We start from the raw sequence: 20,212 nt of genomic DNA, 5'->3' as shown, positions 1-20,212 counted from the left end.
AGAAGTGCTGGCACCTTGCAGGGAGTCAGGGCCTTACCTTCACCATGCCAGTGTTCTCAGAAGAGCTGTTCATCATGTCGTTGAAGGACGTGAAAAGGTTCCTCAAGGACTCCATGAAGTCTGCCTCGCCTTTGTTCTCGTACAGCCTGTAAAATGGTGCGAGAAGGTAGAATTATTGCATTTGAAAAAAAGAAGCTTTGCAAACTAGCATGTGTGTGCTCTCCATGCGAATATGCCACGCTTAAATACGTTCATAATCCTTGGTGGTCAAATTAGCATTTAAAACGAAGCGAGTGGAACCCAAAGCACCTGCCCGTCGCCGAAATAATCGACACAAACGACTCCGCTCTGGCATGCCAGAAGAGCAGAGGAGGCAGACGGAATACCTGAGACGGTCAGCGTGTGGCAGGGAGGAAAAGGACACGTTTGCCCTCTGTCTTTCCAATCTGTGTGATTAAGTAACAGGCCTGCCACTCTGCACAGCGGGACTCAAACACAGCGAGGATGAGTGGACAAAACCCTGCCGCCCATTTCAAGGCACGTAACTGGAACACAAAGTTGGCTTCTCTATGAGCACCCCCACCCCTGCCACCTCTGCCCCACACGCCCTCCCTCCACACTCAGTAACAAGCTCTAAATCAAACTTGCGGTATCTGTACCTCTTTTAAGACTGTTTATGACCTGCCAATGGACAGGGGGAGATAACCTCTTACAGAAAGCAGATTGGAACTAGAAGCAGCTCATTTCTACCGTGTTCTTTTAACGGTTTCGAAAAGACCAGACATCAGATTTCAATGTTTCCTAAACGGAGGCCTGTACTGCTGTAAAACATACAACATGCATAAAACACTGGCTGGGGTCGCTCACCAACAGTATACAAGAAATCATTCAATTTGCTGCATCGCTCTCTCCTTTTGAGCGCCACTAACAGAAATCCTAGGGCTCATATGTCAGACTCAAGGCCCGTAGGCCAAATCCGTGCCCTTGCACATGTTTATGTGGCCGGCATATCAAATTAGGTTCCCAACACATTTTGGCCCGCCAAGTTGTAGTTAGCCTAGCTGTGGTCTGCACAGCGACAACAAACCAAACAGACAGGCATGCCTCCAGCGCACCTGCAAGCTAGCTAACAGAAGGACACATGAAAGGAAAGCCCACTTTGAAGGCAGACAATTTAAAGAGAGGTGGGAAACTGAGTACTTCTTTACCGAGTGTCTAAAGAAGCCTGTGAGCCTTGTCATGAGACAATCTCCATTTTCATATAATGGGCTATAACTTGCGTCATTATTCTTGAAACCACAAACCAGAAGAGATGCTGAGAGGTGGAAAGGGAACACACAGGCTTCAGTTGCTGAACTGGAGAAAGGTATGGCTGTAGCTACAGCAAAATGTAAGAAAAAAATAAAAAAGTTTATTCAAGCCAAATTTCAAAGAGATGGAGCTGTAAATGAGAGTATCATCATAGCCGAGGAAAAAGCCAATTCATGGAGGTTCCAGGAGAGACAAATGTTCAGTAAAACGATGTAAAAAGTTAGCGTCATCGTAGGCATATGCACCAACAAATGACAAGCAATTGCAAATGCCAGTCTGGAGGTTTTTGGGCATGGTGTGGACAAAATTGTATGTGAGAAGGCTACATGGGACATGTAAAAATATATATTGTTCTTGATGGGATATTAATTTCCCAGGGTGGCCCTTGCAGATTTCTTTTTTGTTTGACACCCCTGCCCTGTGGTCATACAGGAACACTACACAGACCCCAACATTGAGTTGCAGATGAGTGTGTGTGGGGGGGGGGGGGGGGGGGGGCAGGCCAGTCCCAAACCAGGCCAGTCACCCTGGCTTCGTTTGGGAGTTAGAGGACAATTCGTCCTCCAGTCGAGGGAGAAAAGCCAATCAAATTCCACACACTCAATTAGAGTGGGGGTCATATATCTTCCCCTGCTAGTGCAGGTCTGCCATCTTTACAACATGATCCTCCATTTAACACCCTCCTCTGCCAATTACACACGTCCCCTGAGTAGGCACACTGCGTGACCTTTAGCTTACCACCTAGATCTGCCAAACAATTATGACTTGCAAACTATAACATTGTACAGTAGACTGCTGTAAAACACATATACATACAAAGATATATATATATATATTTGTATTTTATTTTTTTAATCTGTAAATAATATGACATGATGTTTAACGGTTTAGCAATTGCCAAGAAAGTGGGGTGGGGGGGTATGTTTTACCGCAGCTGTGAGTTACGCTGTGATTGTGGAGCTGTGTGAGGGCTTGGACTTACTGGTTGAACAGAACCCTGGAGCGGACAATGAACTTGAAGATGTACTCCAGAGACCTCATGGCCCTCAGGAGCTGGTCTGTCAGCTTGTCTGCATTCTCCACATAGTTCTTCAGAACCTTGGTCAGTTTCCTACATCAAGAGGATTGTGCACATGGACAGTGTTAGTCTGCATCTAGAAGGTTCCATGCCTGCGACAGGGATACAATAATCTGGGCTGCTGTCATCAGTTAACACAGTTTAGCTGCCACCAAAATGAAGCAAAACATCAAATAGCTCGGTGGTTTGTGAAATGAAACGGGCTTGAGGACACAGATATATGATGTGATTGTAAAAAGTGTGGTTAGCCAGGATCATCCCTCAGTGATTCCTCCTCTCCTAACAGACCCTGCCACATCACTCTAAGCCTTTTATGCTCCTTATCTTTGAATGCTTATTATCGTTCTCTTTAACTCACGTGTAGGCCAGCGTGGCGCTGAAATGCTTGCGAATGTAGGTTTCAAGGACAGGGTTGAAATGCTGGAACTTTCTGTCAGCTATGAGCCCAATTATGAACACCTGTCAACATGAAAATAGAGACATACTCATTCAAACATAACCCAATGAACAGCGACAAACACAGACCCTTTATTCCTGAAGGCACAAAAAGAAAAAAGGGAGCAGGATTTTAGATTGTGAGTAATCCAAAGTAATTTCCTTTTCTATTCTTTCCAGATAATTCTAGCAGACCATAGAATGCACATTTTCAGTCTTTTTTTGTCCATCGAGGAGGGTGCAAGCATTCATTTCCCTCCGGCAAATGAAGTTGTATCATGAAAGGTAGGGAGATCAAAAGAAGAAGAGGGTCCATCAGAAATTGAGTCCCTTTGATGACGACCAAGACACGCAGGGACGGTGATTTAATAACAGATAAACGAAATGGACCTTGAAAAACGGCTGACTAATCTGTTCTTTAAATTAAGATTGTAAGTAAGTGAGTTTCAGCCACCTTGAAGATGATACGGGCCTACTCCACTGCAGGGGAGGATGGGAATTACTTCTGATGTTATACCTAGAATATGTCTATAATACTGTATCTACACCTTATACTCACTGACTGAGTAAAGTATAATAGACAGCAGACGGTCTAATTAATACATCTGGGATAACTAAAGTGAACTGAATGTAACAAATATACAGACTAAAGGGACAATAAGAAATAAACGGTTGTAGAACAGCAGAAATAAGTACGTTCGGTGAAATGCATTTTGGGCGATTTCAGGTAGGGGTCCCAGTTAAGACAGGTTCATTAAAGCCCAGGATTTGCCTTTGGCACACAGTCAACATTCCTTCCAGGTATTGAGGGGCATCTTGGAATAGTTTCCTGATCAGGCATGCCTGAGGCTAGGCAGCTCCAGCACCAGACAGAATGTGACGAGAGCCCTTTAAGTCAGAGATTATTCGCCTAAACACAAAAGTATTCAGAAGTATTTGTAATGGAAGATTTTTAAGGCTGTGATGATCTAATGCACTTATGATCTGTACTTAATACATGACATTTTTTTTTTTTTTTTTTAAGCATCTGCTATAAATACATGAAAATGTAAACGAGTGAAAATACAGGTAACCCTGCATAGTGCACACAGTGAGTCAGACTGTTTAAGCAGGGCGTTTACCAAGGCATCAAACACCAGGGTGTCGAAGGTGTCGCTGTCAGAGTTCTCCATCATGATGTTGAAGAGGGCGTCCAGGGTGTCTTGTAGAAACTTGAACAACAAGACACACAAACACATGAGACACTCAAGTCGGTCGTGGGCATGTGTCAGTCAGTGACATCAGTTGATGTTCTCTTCCGGGGAAACTTTGGGGTAAACAGAGACGTGACATGCTGCGCATGCAGCCCATGTCAGAGACAAAACTAAAATACATTGAACAGTTTTGGGATGACAACTTCATTGGGGAAAATAGAAATTGCCCAATTCCATTCTCTGCCACTTCAAATTACATGGAGCCGTCTGTAACTAGCATAGTCATTTGAGAGCAGGAGAAAGCCCTTGTTAGGATGGATAAAGGACACTCAGGAAGCACAGCTGGTGACAAATGACACACGCAGTAACACATGGCCCAAAGGCACTTCAACAACAAAACCTTGCATTTCAACTTAATTCGCATCAAGAGGCTCATGTATAGGAATCACAATAAGAGAAGGATGTCAAGCACAAAAATGTCAATGACCATTGATATCTCTGCTATGACAACTCATGTTGATGAGAGGCAGTGTTGAATTTCAAAATGAATAAGAGATGGGAGACTCCATTCCTGTAGAATCTGAACACCCCCACCCCACACTCACACCGACACAACTCTCTGAGTGGCTGCCAAAACATGTCGTCGATATGACCTCAGGCAACTTTCAACTTTGAGAAAGCCGCCGCGCCTTCGAGGAAAAACTTTCCAACAAAAAGAGGCAGAGACATTTCTGAGGGGGCGAGTGAGAACACATCTGCTTATTATGATCCTGTCGCCGTGCACGCTCACCAGTCAACGCTTATTAGGATCCTGTCGCCGTGCACACTCACCAGTCAGCGCTTATTATGATCCTGTCGCCGTGCACGCTCACCAGTCAACGCTTATTAGGATCCTGTCGCCGTGCACGCTCACCAGTCAACGCTTATTAGGATCCTGTCGCCGTGCACGCTCACCAGTCAGCGCTTATTATGATCCTGTCGCCGTGCACGCTCACCAGTCAACGCTTATTAGGATCCTGTCGCCGTGCACGCTCACCAGTCAACGCTTATTAGGATCCTGTCGCCGTGCACGGTCACCAGTCAGCGCTTATTATGATCCTGTCGCCGTGCACGCTCACCAGTCAACGCTTATTGGGATCCTGTCGCCGTGCACGCTCACCAGTCAGCGCTTATTATGATCCTGTCGCCGTGCACGCTCACCAGTCAACGCTTATTAGGATCCTGTCGCCGTGCACGCTCACCAGTCAGCGCTTATTATGATCCTGTCGCCGTGCACGCTCACCAGTCAACGCTTATTGGGATCCTGTCGCCGTGCACGCTCACCAGTCAGCGCTTATTATGATCCTGTCGCCGTGCACGCTCACCAGTCAACGCTTATTAGGATCCTGTCGCCGTGCACGCTCACCAGTCAGCGCTTATTATGATCCTGTCGCCGTGCACGCTCACCAGTCAACGCTTATTGGGATCCTGTCGCCGTGCACGCTCACCAGTCAGCGCTTATTATGATCCTGTCGCCGTGCACGCTCACCAGTCAACGCTTATTAGGATCTTGTCGCCGTGCACGCTCACCAGTCAACGCTTATTATGATCCTGTCGCCGTGCACGCTCACCAGTCAACGCTTATTATGATCCTGTCGCCGTGCACGCTCACCAGTCAACGCTTATTAGGATCCTGTCGCCGTGCACGCTCACCAGTCAACGCTTATTATGATCCTGTCGCCGTGCACGCTCACCAGTCAACGCTTATTAGGATCCTGTCGCCGTGCACGCTCACCAGTCAACGCTTATTAGGATCCTGTCGCCGTGCACGCTCACCAGTCAACGTTTATTAGGATCCTGTCGCCGTGCACGCTCACCAGTCAACGCATATTAGGATCCTGTCGCCGTGCACGCTCACCAGTCAGCGCTTATTAGGATCCTGTCGCCGTGCACGCTCACCAGTCAGCGCTTATTAGGATCCTGTCGCCGTGCACGCTCACCAGTCAGCGCTTATTATGATCCTGTCGCCGTGCACGCTCACCAGTCAACGCTTATTATGATCCTGTCGCCGTGCACGCTCACCAGTCAACGCTTATTATGATCCTGTCGCCGTGCACGCTCACCAGTCAACGCTTATTATGATCCTGTCGCCGTGCACGCTCACCAGTCAACGCTTATTATGATCCTGTCGCCGTGCACGCTCACCAGTCAACGCTTATTAGGATCCTGTTGCCGTGCACGCTCACCAGTCAACGCTTATTAGGATCCCGTCACCTGAAGTTAGCCAACGAGAAGGGGCGGGGGTGGTTTGGGGACACAAATATGAACCCTTGGGACGATGTGAGACTAGGACACAAGTAATAATCCCTCTGGTTTTAATACCCATCCAGCAGAGCTATGAAAATGTGTCCTGAAATGCCACAGTGGAGGTGTGAGCGCAGCACCGGAGTACAGACCTCTGTACGTCTGCGTACTGTCTTTGGGGACTAACGGGCCGGCCTACCCTGCTGATAGCGGTAATCACCCCCCTATGGTTTAATGAAGAGAGCCCAGCTGTGGTTGAGTCCATCTGGGCAATCGAAGGTCAGAGAGGGAGAGGGAGAGGGAGAGGGAGAGAGAGAGGGAGAGGGAGAGAGAGGGTTGGGGTGGGAGAGAGAGAGAGAGAGAGAGAGAGAGAGAGAGAGAGAGAGAGAGAGAGAGAGAGATCAGAAAGAGACAGTCCTCAGTATTTTTCCAACCCGTCTCCAGACTGATTTATTTAACTACCTCCCGCTGGCCACTTAACAGGCAGGCCTATAATTTGGAGACGGGGGCTCGCATTGCGACATTGCACACAGCCCGCCCCATTTCCATTTCCGGGCTGTTGGTGGCCGTGGAACAAGCCCCCGTTCCTGCGATGGTGAGCGGGGAATTAAATCAACTTTGGGAGCCGCTGCCAAAAAGAAAGGAGTTGTCTGGCGTTGGGATGAACGTGTAGGGTCGCTGATTAGGATGTCTGTGGAAGCAGCTGCTAGCGGCTGTTAGCAGAGCCGTCATTAGCTGGGCCTCTGGCGGGGCATTACATTGCAAAAACGCAGACAGACAGAAAATAATAACCCAGATGAAAGCGCCCTCCCCCCCCCCCTCCCCAGAGAGGTGCTGCTCTGAGCTGGAAGGTGTAGGCTGCGGGCTCACCTTGACGACCTCACCCCCCTCCACCTTCATCAGCTGACACAGGTTCTGCTGTAGCAGGCTGGTGTTGGAGCGCCACTTCAGCAAGCCCAGCAGGTCCACTAAAGAAGAGGGGGAGGAGGGGAAGGAGGGGGAGGAGGGGAGGATGAGAGAAAGGATAAGAGAAGGGAGGAGACAGAGGAAGGGTGCAGAAAGAGTGAAGGAAGGAGGGAGGCGAGAAGGGTAGGGGGCAGAATGGATGACAGAGACAATATACTTAACAATGACATGCCAGTTCCCTCCCGCACAATTCACTGATTCTAGACCTTTCCTGAGAAGATGAGAGGAGAAGATAATGTTCCATTAACAACAGTCCATCATGAATAACTTTTGAGATAATCATTCGCATCGCATACGGTTTAACATATAAATCACCAGATTTACCAAAATAGTACTCCACGTCAAATCAAAGTGCTTAAAAGAGTTTTATTAGATACTCTGAATTTAATCAAGGAAAATGATTCAGGTATAAGGAGGAAAAGGACAGTGTAATTCCTGTTTGGGAGTTGGCCATTAAAGTCGCGTTTGAGAGACGGTCAGACGGCAGGACTCCAATCTGAGTGACATCTCAGTTTATTAAAACTCCTGTCACACGTGTGCACATCCTTGGGGTCAATCTAGAAGTCCGTTTCACAAATGTGTCTGGACACAGGGGGGAAAGCAAACATGCAGAATCATTTAAAATTCAAACTAAGATGGCGGGATGAGTTCAGCTCTGTGGAAAATACATTCTGCCCCCAGGAAACCCCCCCTCTCACCACCCCCCCAACCCCCATGGTGCACCCCCTCTCAACCCCCCGCCCCCACCCACCCCCTGAGCACCTCCCAACATGCCCAGCTCTGGGTGCTCCAGCCCCCCATCTCAGAGCACAGAGCCCATCAAGCAGGCTTCACGGCGTGGTGGAGTATCCACTAGGGTCCCCGGCCTATCAGAATCCGTCATGGGCCTTATCTGAGGGTGGGGGAGGGCTCTGACACCTGTGGCTCGGGGACGAGGGGAGACAGATGGAACATAACGAGGATGAATCATCAGAAGGCACCGGGGTATCACTGGGGGGGCAGGGATGCAGAGAAAGAGAGAGAAAGAGAGAGAACGAGAGAGAAAGAGAGAGAAAGAGAGAGATATGACTCTCATGTCTGTTCCAGTGTGGTGATGTGTGGTACAGTAGGGTGCTTGGGACTGACCCATGTCCCAGGAGGCCTCCCTGCCTCTGGGCTTGCAGCTGCGGAAACACTGGTCTGAGATGGGCGGAGGAGCCTTCGGAGCACAAAGAGGCTGATACAGGGATGTGGGAGACGGTGGATCAAGATTTGGACTCTTTGGAATTGACAGAATTGACCCTTTCTAATAAGATAAAAATAAGAGGAACCTTTTGCATAAAAACAGTTCTGAACTGAACACCATTTAATAGACTACTACAGCATAAGCCTCATGGTGTAATTAAACTTAAAGAGCTAGACTTCAGTAGGCAAGGCTAGGCAGGGCAAGGCAATGCTGGCTACGCTATAATAGACTATGGTACAATTGATTAGGCATCACCCCGAAAACACCCTGGACCAAGATGAGCCAAACACCTTCAACCCACGGGCCCACAGTGACGGTCCACACTGCTCCATTTCATCTGATTTAACACCGTGTTTTAGCTCAGAGTGGGGAATTTGAGGACTCTGTGTCGTGTGTGTGTGTGAACCTGGACGCCCATGGGAAACAGCATGCAAGTGTCATCCTAGTTTCCTTGTGCTGAGGAAAACAGGTGTGAAGCACCCACTGGAGGGGAAGTAACTACGCCAGGTGGAGGTGGGACGAGTTCAATGTGTGTGCATGAAAATAAACAAGCCAAATCATCTGGGAGCAAGAGAGAGAGGGAGGGAGAGAGAGAGAGAGAGAGAGAGAGAGAGAGAGAGAGAGAGAGAGAGAGAGAGAGAGAGAGAAGAGAGAGAGACAGAGAGAGAGACAGAGAGAGAGAGTGTAAGGAGGGAGTTAGGGAGAGAGAGAGAGAGAGAGAGAGAGAGAGAGAAAGAGAAAGAGAGAGAGTGTAAGGAGGGAGTTAGGGAGAGAGAGAGAGAGAGAGAGAGAGAGAGAGAGAGAGAGAGAAAGAGAGAGAGACAGAGAGAGAGACAGAGAGAGAGTGTAAGGAGGGAGTTAGGAGAGAGAGAGAGAGAGAGAGAGAGAGAAAGAGAAAGAGAGTGTAAGGAGGGAGTTAGGGAGAGAGAGAGAGAGAGAGAGAGAGAGAGAGAGAGAGAGAGAGAGAGAGAGAGAAAGAAAGAGAGAGAGAGAAGAGAGAGAGAGAGAGAGAGAAAGAGAGAGAGAGAGAGAGGGGGGGGGGGGGGGAGAGAGAGAGAGAGAGGTAACTCTGGGCAGACGTGTTAAAGAGTCTGTCGCCAGGTTTTAATGAAGCCAGATCCTGACTGGGGTGCTGTGGGAGACGAGGGGGGAGGCAGGTGGGCAGGAGGGGCTGCCCTTTCTTCAAATCAATGCAAGTATCTCCCTGTGATCTGAAGGGGGGGGGGGGGGGGGGGGAAGGGGGGATATCTGCCTTCTCCTGTTTAATCAGACTCAGCAGTGACAAGACTGCCTGATCCTTGGACAGCCCACTGGCACCTCACAGAACAGCTGCCTGAAGCAGGGGCCTCATGTATAAACGTTGCGTACGGACAACAAGCTTGTGTACGCTGGTTTTCACGCACACGGTGTGATGTATAAAAATGAACTTGACGTGAGGATGTGCGGCCCGTCCACATAGTCTTGTCTGGTTCTGTAACGTGGTGAATTCTGACTGCAATGTGCCGAAACTCACCAAACATTAAAACATGTCGTTTCCACTACAGTTACTGTCATACGTCTATGACGTTGACTATTCAAAAAACGTAGATTTGCCTCCGCTAATTCTAAATAATTCCCCTAATATGAATGCATCCCCCAAATACAAGTCAACTCCCCCAAATACGATGACTTGCTCACCTCCCCCCAATACAAAGACACCCTCCCCCAATTAGGAAACGACATTACATTAACTCAAAAACACATTACATCAACACAAAACGGAAAGTACTACACTTTGTCGCTGAATGGATGCAGTAACTAACAAGAAATTAGAAAATGATCGACAGAAGTACAAAATGCAATAGCCTGACAGAGTTACGTGCCAGTATCGTACCGTTCCTAAAAAGCCAGTACCGCAGTACAGTACCAGTACTGGTATACCGTGCAACACTAACACACACCCACACATAAACCAGCCACCCTGAAGAGGCCCACCGGCTAGTGTGCGTTTACCCCCAGGGTATGTGTACCATTAGGTGTGTGTATACCCCTAGGTGTGTGTGTGTGTATCATTAGGTGCGTGTACCATTAGGTGTGTGTATCTCTAGGTGTGTGCACTGCTAGGTGCGTGTGTGTACCCCTAGCTGTGTGTGTACCCCAAGGTGTGTGAATAACTCCCACCTGGGCTTATTCAGAATAGCCTTGTTAGAATACAAACGTTCTCCTCCGGCAGAGATATCTAACAACGCCAGATATGGAATCCTGAGCAACCTCGTTATCGGGCCTTTTGAAAACACCTCTATGTGTCCCTTATTGAGACCAGAGGTGGAATAACAAACACGCGAGCAAACTCCTTTTTCACAGAGACAATCAGAGTCTCACAGTCTACATTAAAAGCCTGACTAAATTGTTGCTGTGTTCTGTAGGGCTATAAAACCGTCATATTAGCCCAATCACTGGCAGTTAAGGGCCTATAAATCAGTTGGGAGTTAGGTAGGGAGCTGGCATTTCCCTTCCTCCTCAGGCTCCAAGCCCCCTCCTCAGGGAGGGGCTGCTGCCATATCTTACATCCCGCTCCTACAGTGACGAGTGTGTGTGCGCACGCATGTGCAAATGACTGGGTGTGTGAGTGAGCGTGTATGTGTGTGAGCGCGTGTGTGAGTGAGCGTGCTTGTGTGTGAGCGCGTGTGTGAGTGAGCGTGTATGTGTGTGAGCGCGTGTGTGAGTGAGCGTGTGTGTGTGTGAGCGTGTGTGTGAGTGAGCGTGTGTGTGTGTGAACGCGTGTGTGTGTGAGCGTGCTTGTGTGCGCCTGCTTGGGAAGAACATAATCGATGGGGTGCAGATGGACACTGTGGCGCGGGGGTGAAATGTGAACCCTCTGCCTTTTCTAATAAGAGGACAGTGCGCATGGGAAGAGCTGATTTAATACACCACAGGCCTTCAGCGCTCTGCAGGATCACCTGGGTTATTTACGGCTGGAGGTGGCGAGGGTGGAGGGGGCAGGGGTGGAGGGAGGTTGTAGGGAAACAAAAAAGCTTGAAGCTTTCAACCGCTTCATAACATAACAGCAGATTGAAAGTAAAGTAAAAACTAAAAAATGCCTTTGTGGTTGGTCATTCGGAAAGCTTTCTGCACCTGGCCGGAACAAAGTAAAGAAGTAAGAAGTCAGGAGAAACTTCTGTGATAAGTCTTGAGGTGGTGTGGTTGTGTGTGTGTGTGTGTGTGGAGTGTGTGTGTGTGTGTCTGTGTAAGGGAAGACAGCTTTACCTTTGCTAGAGAGTTCTAGTGCTGCATACAGCTCTGTATGTGACCAGACTATAATGTGCTGTACTTACACAATATTGATCGTTCACTACAATGGTCGACACCCCAAGCGGGCTTTCTTGTTCTTCTCTATATTTACTGGACTGTTTCATATCATATTTGCGGCACTTTGAATAGAAACAATCCACTCCACATTCACAACATGTCCTTAAGGATGGGGAGGGGGGGGGTCGATAGTGGGAGAGTAAAACAATAACTATTTATGGAGGGTTGGGGAGGAGGGGGATGACAGATTGGGAGAGAGAGAAAAAGAAACAGCGATAAACAGAAAACAGAAAAAAAAAAGAAAAGGAGAGCGAGCAGGAGAGAAGGGATGTGAAGGCGATTAAGTGGATATCTACCGTTCTGGGTGAGCTTGGTGGAACAGACCAGCGTGGAGATCTGGAAGGAGTCCTTGCTGATGGTGCAGTTCCCCAGCACCTGGGTGTTCTTGCCAGTGGCCATGTGGCCCTTCTCCTCCATCTCCAGCCTGGTGGCCGGCAGGCTGAGGTACAGGGACGAGTCCTCCAGCTTCTTCGCCTCGGCCTGGTCATGTCGGGACACACACACACACAGACGAGTCAACATGGTGTCGAGCCTTGGGAGGCTACTATTCATGATGCTGCCCTTCATCATGATACAGGGACAATCTCCTAATCCTTAACTACCCCCTGACTGATAACGCCAGACAGAGAGAGACCGGGAGAGAGTGAGAGAGACGAGGAGATGGATTGAGAGACAGGGAGAGAGTGAGACCTGGGAGAGAGAATGAGAAAGACCAGAGGAGAGAGATTGGGAAAGCGAGTGAGAAAGACGGACCAGGGGAGAAAGAGTGAGAGACCGGGAGAGAGAGTGAGACAGACCAGAATGGAGACAGTGAGAGCTAAACTGATAATTGGAAGAGTTTTCTCACATCAACTTTTTTAATTAACATCAATAGGAGCGGTGACGGGGGACGAGTCGTTATATGGGAGCCTTAATTGGAAAGTAATTAGATTTCGACGTGGGGGTTGAGCCAAGAATAACACAGGGTATATAGGAGGAGGGATGGGGCTGACACAGGGGGTATATAGGAGGAGGGATGGGGCTGACACAGGGGGTATATAGGAGGAGGGATGGGGCTGACACAGGGGGTATATAGGAGGAGGGATGGGGCTGACACAGGGGGTATATAGGAGGAGGGATGGGGCTGACACAGGGGGTATATAGGAGGAGGGATGGGGCTGACACAGGGGGTATATAGGAGGAGAGATGGGGCTGACACAGGGGGTATATAGGAGGAGGGATGGGGCTGACACAGGGGGTATATAGGAGGAGGGATGACTCTTACTAACCCTGGGGGGCGGGGCGCCTCATCTTCACTGTGGTTACCTCAGAAGAGTGTGGTACTGTTCCAGTCAGTAGCAGATCAACATGGGGTTTGTGTGTGTGTGTTTATGTGTGTGTGTGTGTGTGTATATCTCTGTGTGTATGCCGTGTGTGTGTGTGCGCGTCATGGGGAGTGTTCCGTGCCACATGTTAATATGCGAAGGGGCTAACTAGCGCCTGCACACGCCTGCGCCATGATATGAAACCGCTGAACGCACGCGAGAACTTGACGTAGCCTTACAATGGACACACAGGCACTGGCGATGTGCACACGTATTTAGAAGACGCATGCACAGTGGGTATGTGCGACACCTACTCCACATGAGCCGTGTCTAACTGTTTGATAGATATGGAGGCATGCGTTCAGCCAGGTGTTATTTGTGCTTTGCATACTATGTGCAGGTGGAGCAGAGCAACACCTGCACACACCTTCGCACCTAGTCTTTAGGCTAGCCTACAATGAGGGATTGCTGTTTCAAAACTCGTTCTGTGCCACGATGCTAGAAGCGTTGAGCCAGTTTTCTCTGCTTGTTGTCGAAAAATGAACTGGCCCTGGGTTAATCTGTCAAACATGTTTGTGTTGTTAGTCTGTGATTATTTCCTTTGAATATTGTGTATCATATTACTTTATTGTCATTCAATTAATGAGACAATGAAATGCAATTTAACAAAAGCCACCTCAGCCGGGACTCAACCTCACAGTCCCTAAAGACCTACTACATGCCATAGAATCTGTCACCATACTACTGAAAATACATCTTTATATCTTAACCAAGATGTTAACAGGTAGATATTTCAATAGTGCTGAAGTGCTTTCAGTTACATACAGTTGAAAGAATAAATGAAAAGAAGGTGAGTTGTCCTCGGTCGCTTTCCTTGTCTGGTGTTAGGCTACTGCCAACTAAAGAACACTGCGCAGACCCACATCTTACAACATAATAACCAAACTTATATAGGCAGGTTACCCGCAATTTGCCACAACTAAAGATGCAAGACAATTATAACATGGTGGATGAGAGTCCAACCATAGCTTGTTTGGCTGTTCATTTTAGCAACTGGAAACATGTACTTTATTTCCCGGACTATAAGTCACACTTTTTTCATATTTTGGCTGGTCCTGTGACTTATAATCAAGTGCGACTTATATACCAAAATATATATAATTTAACGTTTTTAAATATTAATTCATACTGACCAACAGGAACCAACGAGTTCAACGGATTTAGTGATGTGGAGTGAGATCGGGAGCTTGGTGAAATAGCTTACCGGTAACTGGCTTGTTGAACTCATTAGCTTGTTATGTTAATTTAGCCTCCAGGTATGTTCATTATGCTTTTGTATAGCTGAATAACTGTTAATGTGTTACGTTAACATACCGGACACCTATTCAGCCTGTTGTTCTGTGTGCTATTGTGTAGTTGAATAACTTGCCTTTCCAGAGGAAATGTCTGTTCTGGGTCTTGGATTTTGTGAAATAAATGTCTAAATAAATGTCACTTATAGTCCAGTGCAACTTATATATGTTTTTTTCCACTTCATGATGCATTTTTTGACTGATGCGACTTATACTCCGGAGCAACTTATAGACCGAAAAATACGTTAATGCCACAAAACCAATTTCGGACCAGCGATCCTTGATGTAGCCTAAAGAGCTAATGCGTCTAGGCATGCAGATGTTTGCAGGGGTTGCTGTGCTGTGCTGGCATGTCAGCTATGCGCAGCACTAATAACGCCTGTCTATACGCACACCATGTTTTCTATCAAACTGTAAGGTGTAGTGTTCATGTGGCGTTTGCTACAACTTGCCAAAGTACACATACTTCACCCGTAGAAGCTATGCTGTGGATGCACCGTGTGCAGTTGTGCCGGCACAGATAACGGCCCATACTGTGTGTTTATGCGTCTGCGTGTCTTTGTGTGCGTGTCTGTGTGCCTGTGTATGCGCTCATGCGTGTGTGTACGCGTACATGCGTGTCTGTGTGTGTGTGCCTGTGTATGCGCTCGTGCGTGCGTGTGTGGAGGCTGGTGCAGGGCCCCAGGGGGAGTACCTTGTACACGATGAGATCGTGCTCGCCGTCTCTCAGTGTCGTGCCGTCGTACCTCATCAGCTTGACAAACGACAAGGCGAATATTTTCTCTGATTTGTCTTTTGCTGTGGGGGGAAGAGAGGGAGGAGGAGAGGGCGAATCAGGAGGAGGAGAGGGAGAGAGGGAGGAGGAGAGGGAGAGAGGGAGGAGGAGAGGGAGAGAGGGAGGAGGAGAGGGAGAGAGGGAGGAGAGGGTGAGTCAGGAGGAGGAGGCGGCCATCACTAGTCATTACCATGTCCTTGCCCACATGTGGGGATTTTCGTGAATGAGAATGGAGAATAAGTCCTGGGGAAAATGTGTGTGTGTGTGTGTGTGGTGTGTGTATGGTACATGTGTGGTGTGTGTGTGTGTGTGGTGTGTGTGTGTGTGTGTGTGTGTGTGTGTGTGTGTGGTGTGTGTGTGTGTCTACAGAGGGACAAGGCTTGGGCTAGGCTCAGCTGTCAGACAGCCCTCACCCTGCTAAACCAGGACTACTCAGTAACAAACAGCCCAACAACAGCCCCATAATCCCTGGTAGAGAGAGCATGGATCCCTGGGAGCTCACCGTGACCTCAGCGGGAGCTGCTTGAGTCTGGAGTCTAGTCTCCTGACATTTCATCCTACCCGTCAGATTGCCCTTCTAGGGCTTACTGTGAGTGCGCACATCAAAATTGCGTAATTTTTGTAGTCATTATGAAACGAGGAAGAGACATTGCAGCCTTTTTTGCCCCAGTAAATAAAAAGTTAGAGAAACATATCAAGGTATTGAGAGAGCTGAGGAGCTGGTAGAGGGAGAGCCAGAGACATTTGTATGATTTTAAAGCAAAGCAAAATTAAAGCCTTTAATGTTTGAATATAATTTGTTTCCGTTTTTTTATGTGCCCCTCTGATTAAACACTGGCCCCCCCTTGGCCTCCCCAGTAAAATTTGTCTAGAACCGCCACTGCTGATTGGTGCCGCCGTGAGTCAGAGATAGCTAGCAGCACTAAGGAAGAGTATGGCGAGTGATGGCGACCCACAAGAGGCCGGCCTGGTTAAGATCGTAAGTTTGGGAAAACTTCGGTTTCCCATTCAGTTACAGTAGTAACTGAATGGGAAATACATCCTATTTCCCTGAATGGGAAACACATCCAATTAGCACACATGACCGTTTAGGGGACACCTCAGCCCCTCTGTGATTGGTGGGTCCAAACCTCAAAGAAACTGCTCCTACTGGTCGCAAACAGCAGGGGTAGACTGCGGGGGGCAGGAAAACAGGTCCTGAGAGTTACGTTTGTTTGCGGTTGGGTGACGGGACGACAATGCATTCATCACGGCGGCGGATCAAACAAGCTCGGATTTAAGGTGCGGCAGGATGTGATTCATCGGAGCGTGTGGCGCGTTTGATCTGCATAAATCCTCTCATTGGTTTCCTGCCCGCAGTTCTGGTGCTGAATTATGGGGGAGGGGGGGGGGGCATGTGTGTGTGTGTAAGTGCGTGTGTGAGCGAGTGTGTATGGGGGCAGGGCAGGTAAACAACAACCCAGAGCAACTGGAGAAGACAGGAACAGCCTTGGGAATTGGAATGCATTCCTTTTGTCCTGTCCAACACAGCTGCTCACTGACCTGATGTGAACCTTGAACTCTGGGGAAGATTGTCGCTTTCATGTTTGTTGTTGCTCTCCCGGACTACAGCGCATGTCAACCTCCCACCCGCCTACACGTACACACACTCTCTAACATGACAGGACATGTACCATGTCCAGCATGACTGGGACGCTCTCTCTGGTAATAAGCAGGCACGAGTGTGATGGGAGCAGACAGTAGCAGTCAGAGTGAGCTGCTGTAGAGCTGTCTCCTGGTTGATGACCAGAGCAGGACGCTGGGTTGCAGTAGCCTGTCAGGGCCCAGGTCTTCACTGTCAGCACTGTCTCGCCATCTGCCATCGCTGCAAAGTTCGGCAGTGGCTGGGAGCACAGTAAACGGAGGTGGGGCAAGCTGAGAGGGAGAGAGGGAGGCTAGGGTAGGGGGGAGGAGGGGAGTGAGAGAGAGGCTGGGGTAGAGAGAGAGAGATTGGGGTCTAAAAGGAGGTGGGGAGAGAGAGAGAGATTGGGGTCTAGGGGGAGGAAGGGAGGGAGAAAGAGAGGCTGGGGTAGAGGGCAGGAGGAGAGAGAGAGCTAGAGGCAGGGGTAGAGGGGGAAGTGGGGAAAGAGAAGCAGGGGAAGAGGGAGAGGATGACGCGGAAGCAAGAGAAGAGAGGCTGAGTCAGAGGCAGGGACACCTGTCTGAAACCCACTCATACATCTGAAGGTTAAGTACTTCCCTGGTAAAAACCAGGGCAATGCTGTCTAAACCCTTGCAAAGCAAATCCAGCATGTTTTAAGAGCACAGTCAGCACGGAACTTTGTAGTTGGAGACAGAAATAAAATATGAATGATGCCTGTCTAGTAGCCGAGTGGCCAGCCTGGGTCCCGGGTTCACCTCAGGACGTTTTCCACAACCGTCAGATGAGTTGACGTCCTTGCACACTGCTCCTAGTGGGACCTGTTCAGGGCTCCCAGGGAGCGATGTGGAGGGAGAGGGAGCGATGTGGAGGGAGAGGGAGAGATGTGGAGGGAACGATGGGGAGGGAGAGGGAGAGATGTGGAGGGAGAGGGAGCAATGTGGAGGGAGAGATGGGGAGGGAGAGGGAGAGATGGGGAGGGAGAGGGAGCGATGGGGAGGGAGAGGGAGCGATGTGGAGGGAGAGGGAGAGATGTGGAGGGAGAGGGAGAGATGGGGAGGGAGAGATGTGGAGGGAGAGGGAGCGATGTGGAGGGAGAGATGTGGAGGGAGAGATGGGGAGGGAGAGGGAGCGATGTGGAGGGAGAGGGAGAGATGTGGAGGGAGAGATGTGGAGGGAGAGGGAGAGATGGGGAGGGAGAGATGGGGAGGGAGAGGGAGAGATGTGGAGGGAGAGATGGGGAGGGAGAGATGGGGAGGGAGAGATGTGGAGGGAGAGGGAGAGATGGGGAGGGAGAGATGTGGAGGGAGAGGGAGAGATGGGGAGGGAGAGGGAGCGATGGGGAGGGAGAGGGAGCGATGTGGAGGGAGAGGGAGAGATGTGGAGGGAGAGATGTGGAGGGAGAGGGAGAGATGTGGAGGGAGAGATGGGGAAGGAGAGGGAGAGATGTGGAGGGAGAGATGGGGAGGGAGAGATGTGGAGGGAGAGATGTGGAGGGAGAGATGTGGAGGGAGAGATGTGGAGGGAGAGGGAGCAATGTGGAGGGAGAGGGAGCGATGTGGAGGGAAAGATGGGGAGGGAGAGATGTGGAGGGAGAGGGAGAGATGGGGAGGGAGAGATGTGGAGGGAGAGGGAGCGATGGGGAGGGAGAGGGAGCGATGGGGAGGGAGAGGGAGAGATGTGGAGGGAGAGGGAGAGATGTGGAGGGAGAGGGAGCGATGGGGAGGGAGAGGGATGTTGGAGGCAAGGGCGTAGGTTTGGTCTCGGCTTTGGTAGGGACACTGTCCGGCACCCCCCCCTCCCCAAAAAAACATTATATGTAGGTAATTGGTTCAGGTTTAATGGAGCTGTACTAGGCTTACATCATCTGTACTGGACTTCTGAGCAATTACATAATTAATTATATTTGGGCATCCCAATTTATAGCACTTTTTTACTACCTACAAGTATAAGTGTGGAAAAAAACTGCAATTTAATGCAATCTTTACCAAAATGGACAATTCAACTTTCCACCTGAACCCCTGATGCTGTCATCACCAACCTGCTCTACATCTGTAGCTTTAGAGTGCTGGTTTTCCTGCACAGTAATTCATCCATTTAATACAGACACTAACCATGCTTAGTTGTCTGCTGACATTGGTCAAGATTACAGGGATAGCCATATTACTATCCAAGGGATCATATAAGCCTACTTATTAACAGTTAATATCACTTTTGATTTGCTAGCCTGCTGGTACTAGGCTAAACTAGCACGGTCCCATTATGTGGGTAGGTTAGCTTTATCCTTCTGGCTTCAACAAGACCAGCTGCTGCGAACACACTGGTCAAAAGATTGCAGAAGCTAGGGGTAGATAATACAAGCAAAAGTTACATGCTCTACTACACCAACAACTTTCTAAACATGTTTACATTGTAGAATGGGTGGTGATGTAAGGCTATCAGGTTTGCACTGTGTGTGTGATTTTCCTAACTAACTAACTAACAACAACCTTGCTAGCTAACTCTCTGGGTGGTGAAAACACTTCTGATACATCTCCTCTTTTTGGGTGACATTTTCCTATCTATAAAGCACAAAAGGGTCAAAATATCAATGCTGAGACCAAACAAAATACTAATATGAGGCTTTATTATTTCCTGGCATATATAGTAGTTTACAGTGTCAGTCTACTGACAGCTCTCTCTGCAAGTCAAGATTCACAAAGTGTTTCTGACTGCCACTTCAGCCAATTAAATGACATCATGTTGTCTTGCAGGCTCGAGGGCGCATTGGTTAACTTGGACATTTATTTTTCAATTTTCTGGCCGACGAATGAGTTTAGCAAATATATTGTGCAAAATTTTGGGGGATTCGAACCAAATTGCAGCACAAAGGAGTTCGCAAAAATATTGGTGGGGACAATTTTGTCATCTTAAAATATTGGTCTAGTAGCTAGCGTTCCCCCCTAAACCTACGCCCATGGTTGGAGGGCCATTAGGCTGTGATAGGAGCTTGGTTATGGGCTTGAGGATGAATCCAGTGATATTAGGAGGAGAGCTGGCAGCGCAAGGTGAACCGTGACAGAGGAGCCACTCCACGGGGATTAAGACCCAGCTCAGGGCTCCCTGGTCTGGCCATCACCAGGCAGAGAGGAGGGCTATGGCTCTACAGAGGGACGTGGAGTTTGGAGGGAGGATGAGTTTGGCTGGAGGTGCAGTGTTGTTTGTGGTGAGGTGGAGAGGATTTTTGAATATGTTGACTTCCGGCTCCTGGGAGCTTTTAAACATTTCAAACCACAACTAAAACTGAGAGACAAAGTTGAACTC

At 48.8% G+C, this 20,212-nt stretch overlaps 1 protein-coding gene across 2 annotated transcripts in view; it reads right to left on the bottom strand.

Moving 5' to 3' along the window:
- The window catches only part of dock1 (dedicator of cytokinesis 1), a 202,626-nt gene that overhangs the window by 140,653 nt on the left and 41,761 nt on the right, over positions 1 to 20,212 (bottom strand). For both annotated transcript variants that reach the window (XM_084671137.1, XM_084671138.1), the window contains exons 17-23: positions 15,190 to 15,293; positions 12,136 to 12,319; positions 7,171 to 7,268; positions 3,946 to 4,035; positions 2,748 to 2,848; positions 2,294 to 2,422; positions 38 to 146 (exon numbers count right to left, since the gene is read on the bottom strand). In XM_084671137.1, the coding sequence (XP_084527263.1) occupies positions 38 to 146; positions 2,294 to 2,422; positions 2,748 to 2,848; positions 3,946 to 4,035; positions 7,171 to 7,268; positions 12,136 to 12,319; positions 15,190 to 15,293 (815 nt within the window). The remainder of the gene's footprint in view (positions 1 to 37; positions 147 to 2,293; positions 2,423 to 2,747; positions 2,849 to 3,945; positions 4,036 to 7,170; positions 7,269 to 12,135; positions 12,320 to 15,189; positions 15,294 to 20,212) is intronic.

This window comes from Hypomesus nipponensis, chromosome 13, assembly GCF_054491055.1.
Source record: "Hypomesus nipponensis isolate SF chromosome 13, ASM5449105v1, whole genome shotgun sequence".
Classification (NCBI taxonomy): domain Eukaryota; kingdom Metazoa; phylum Chordata; class Actinopteri; order Osmeriformes; family Osmeridae; genus Hypomesus; species Hypomesus nipponensis.
This window is presented reverse-complemented; position numbering and strand designations above follow the sequence as displayed.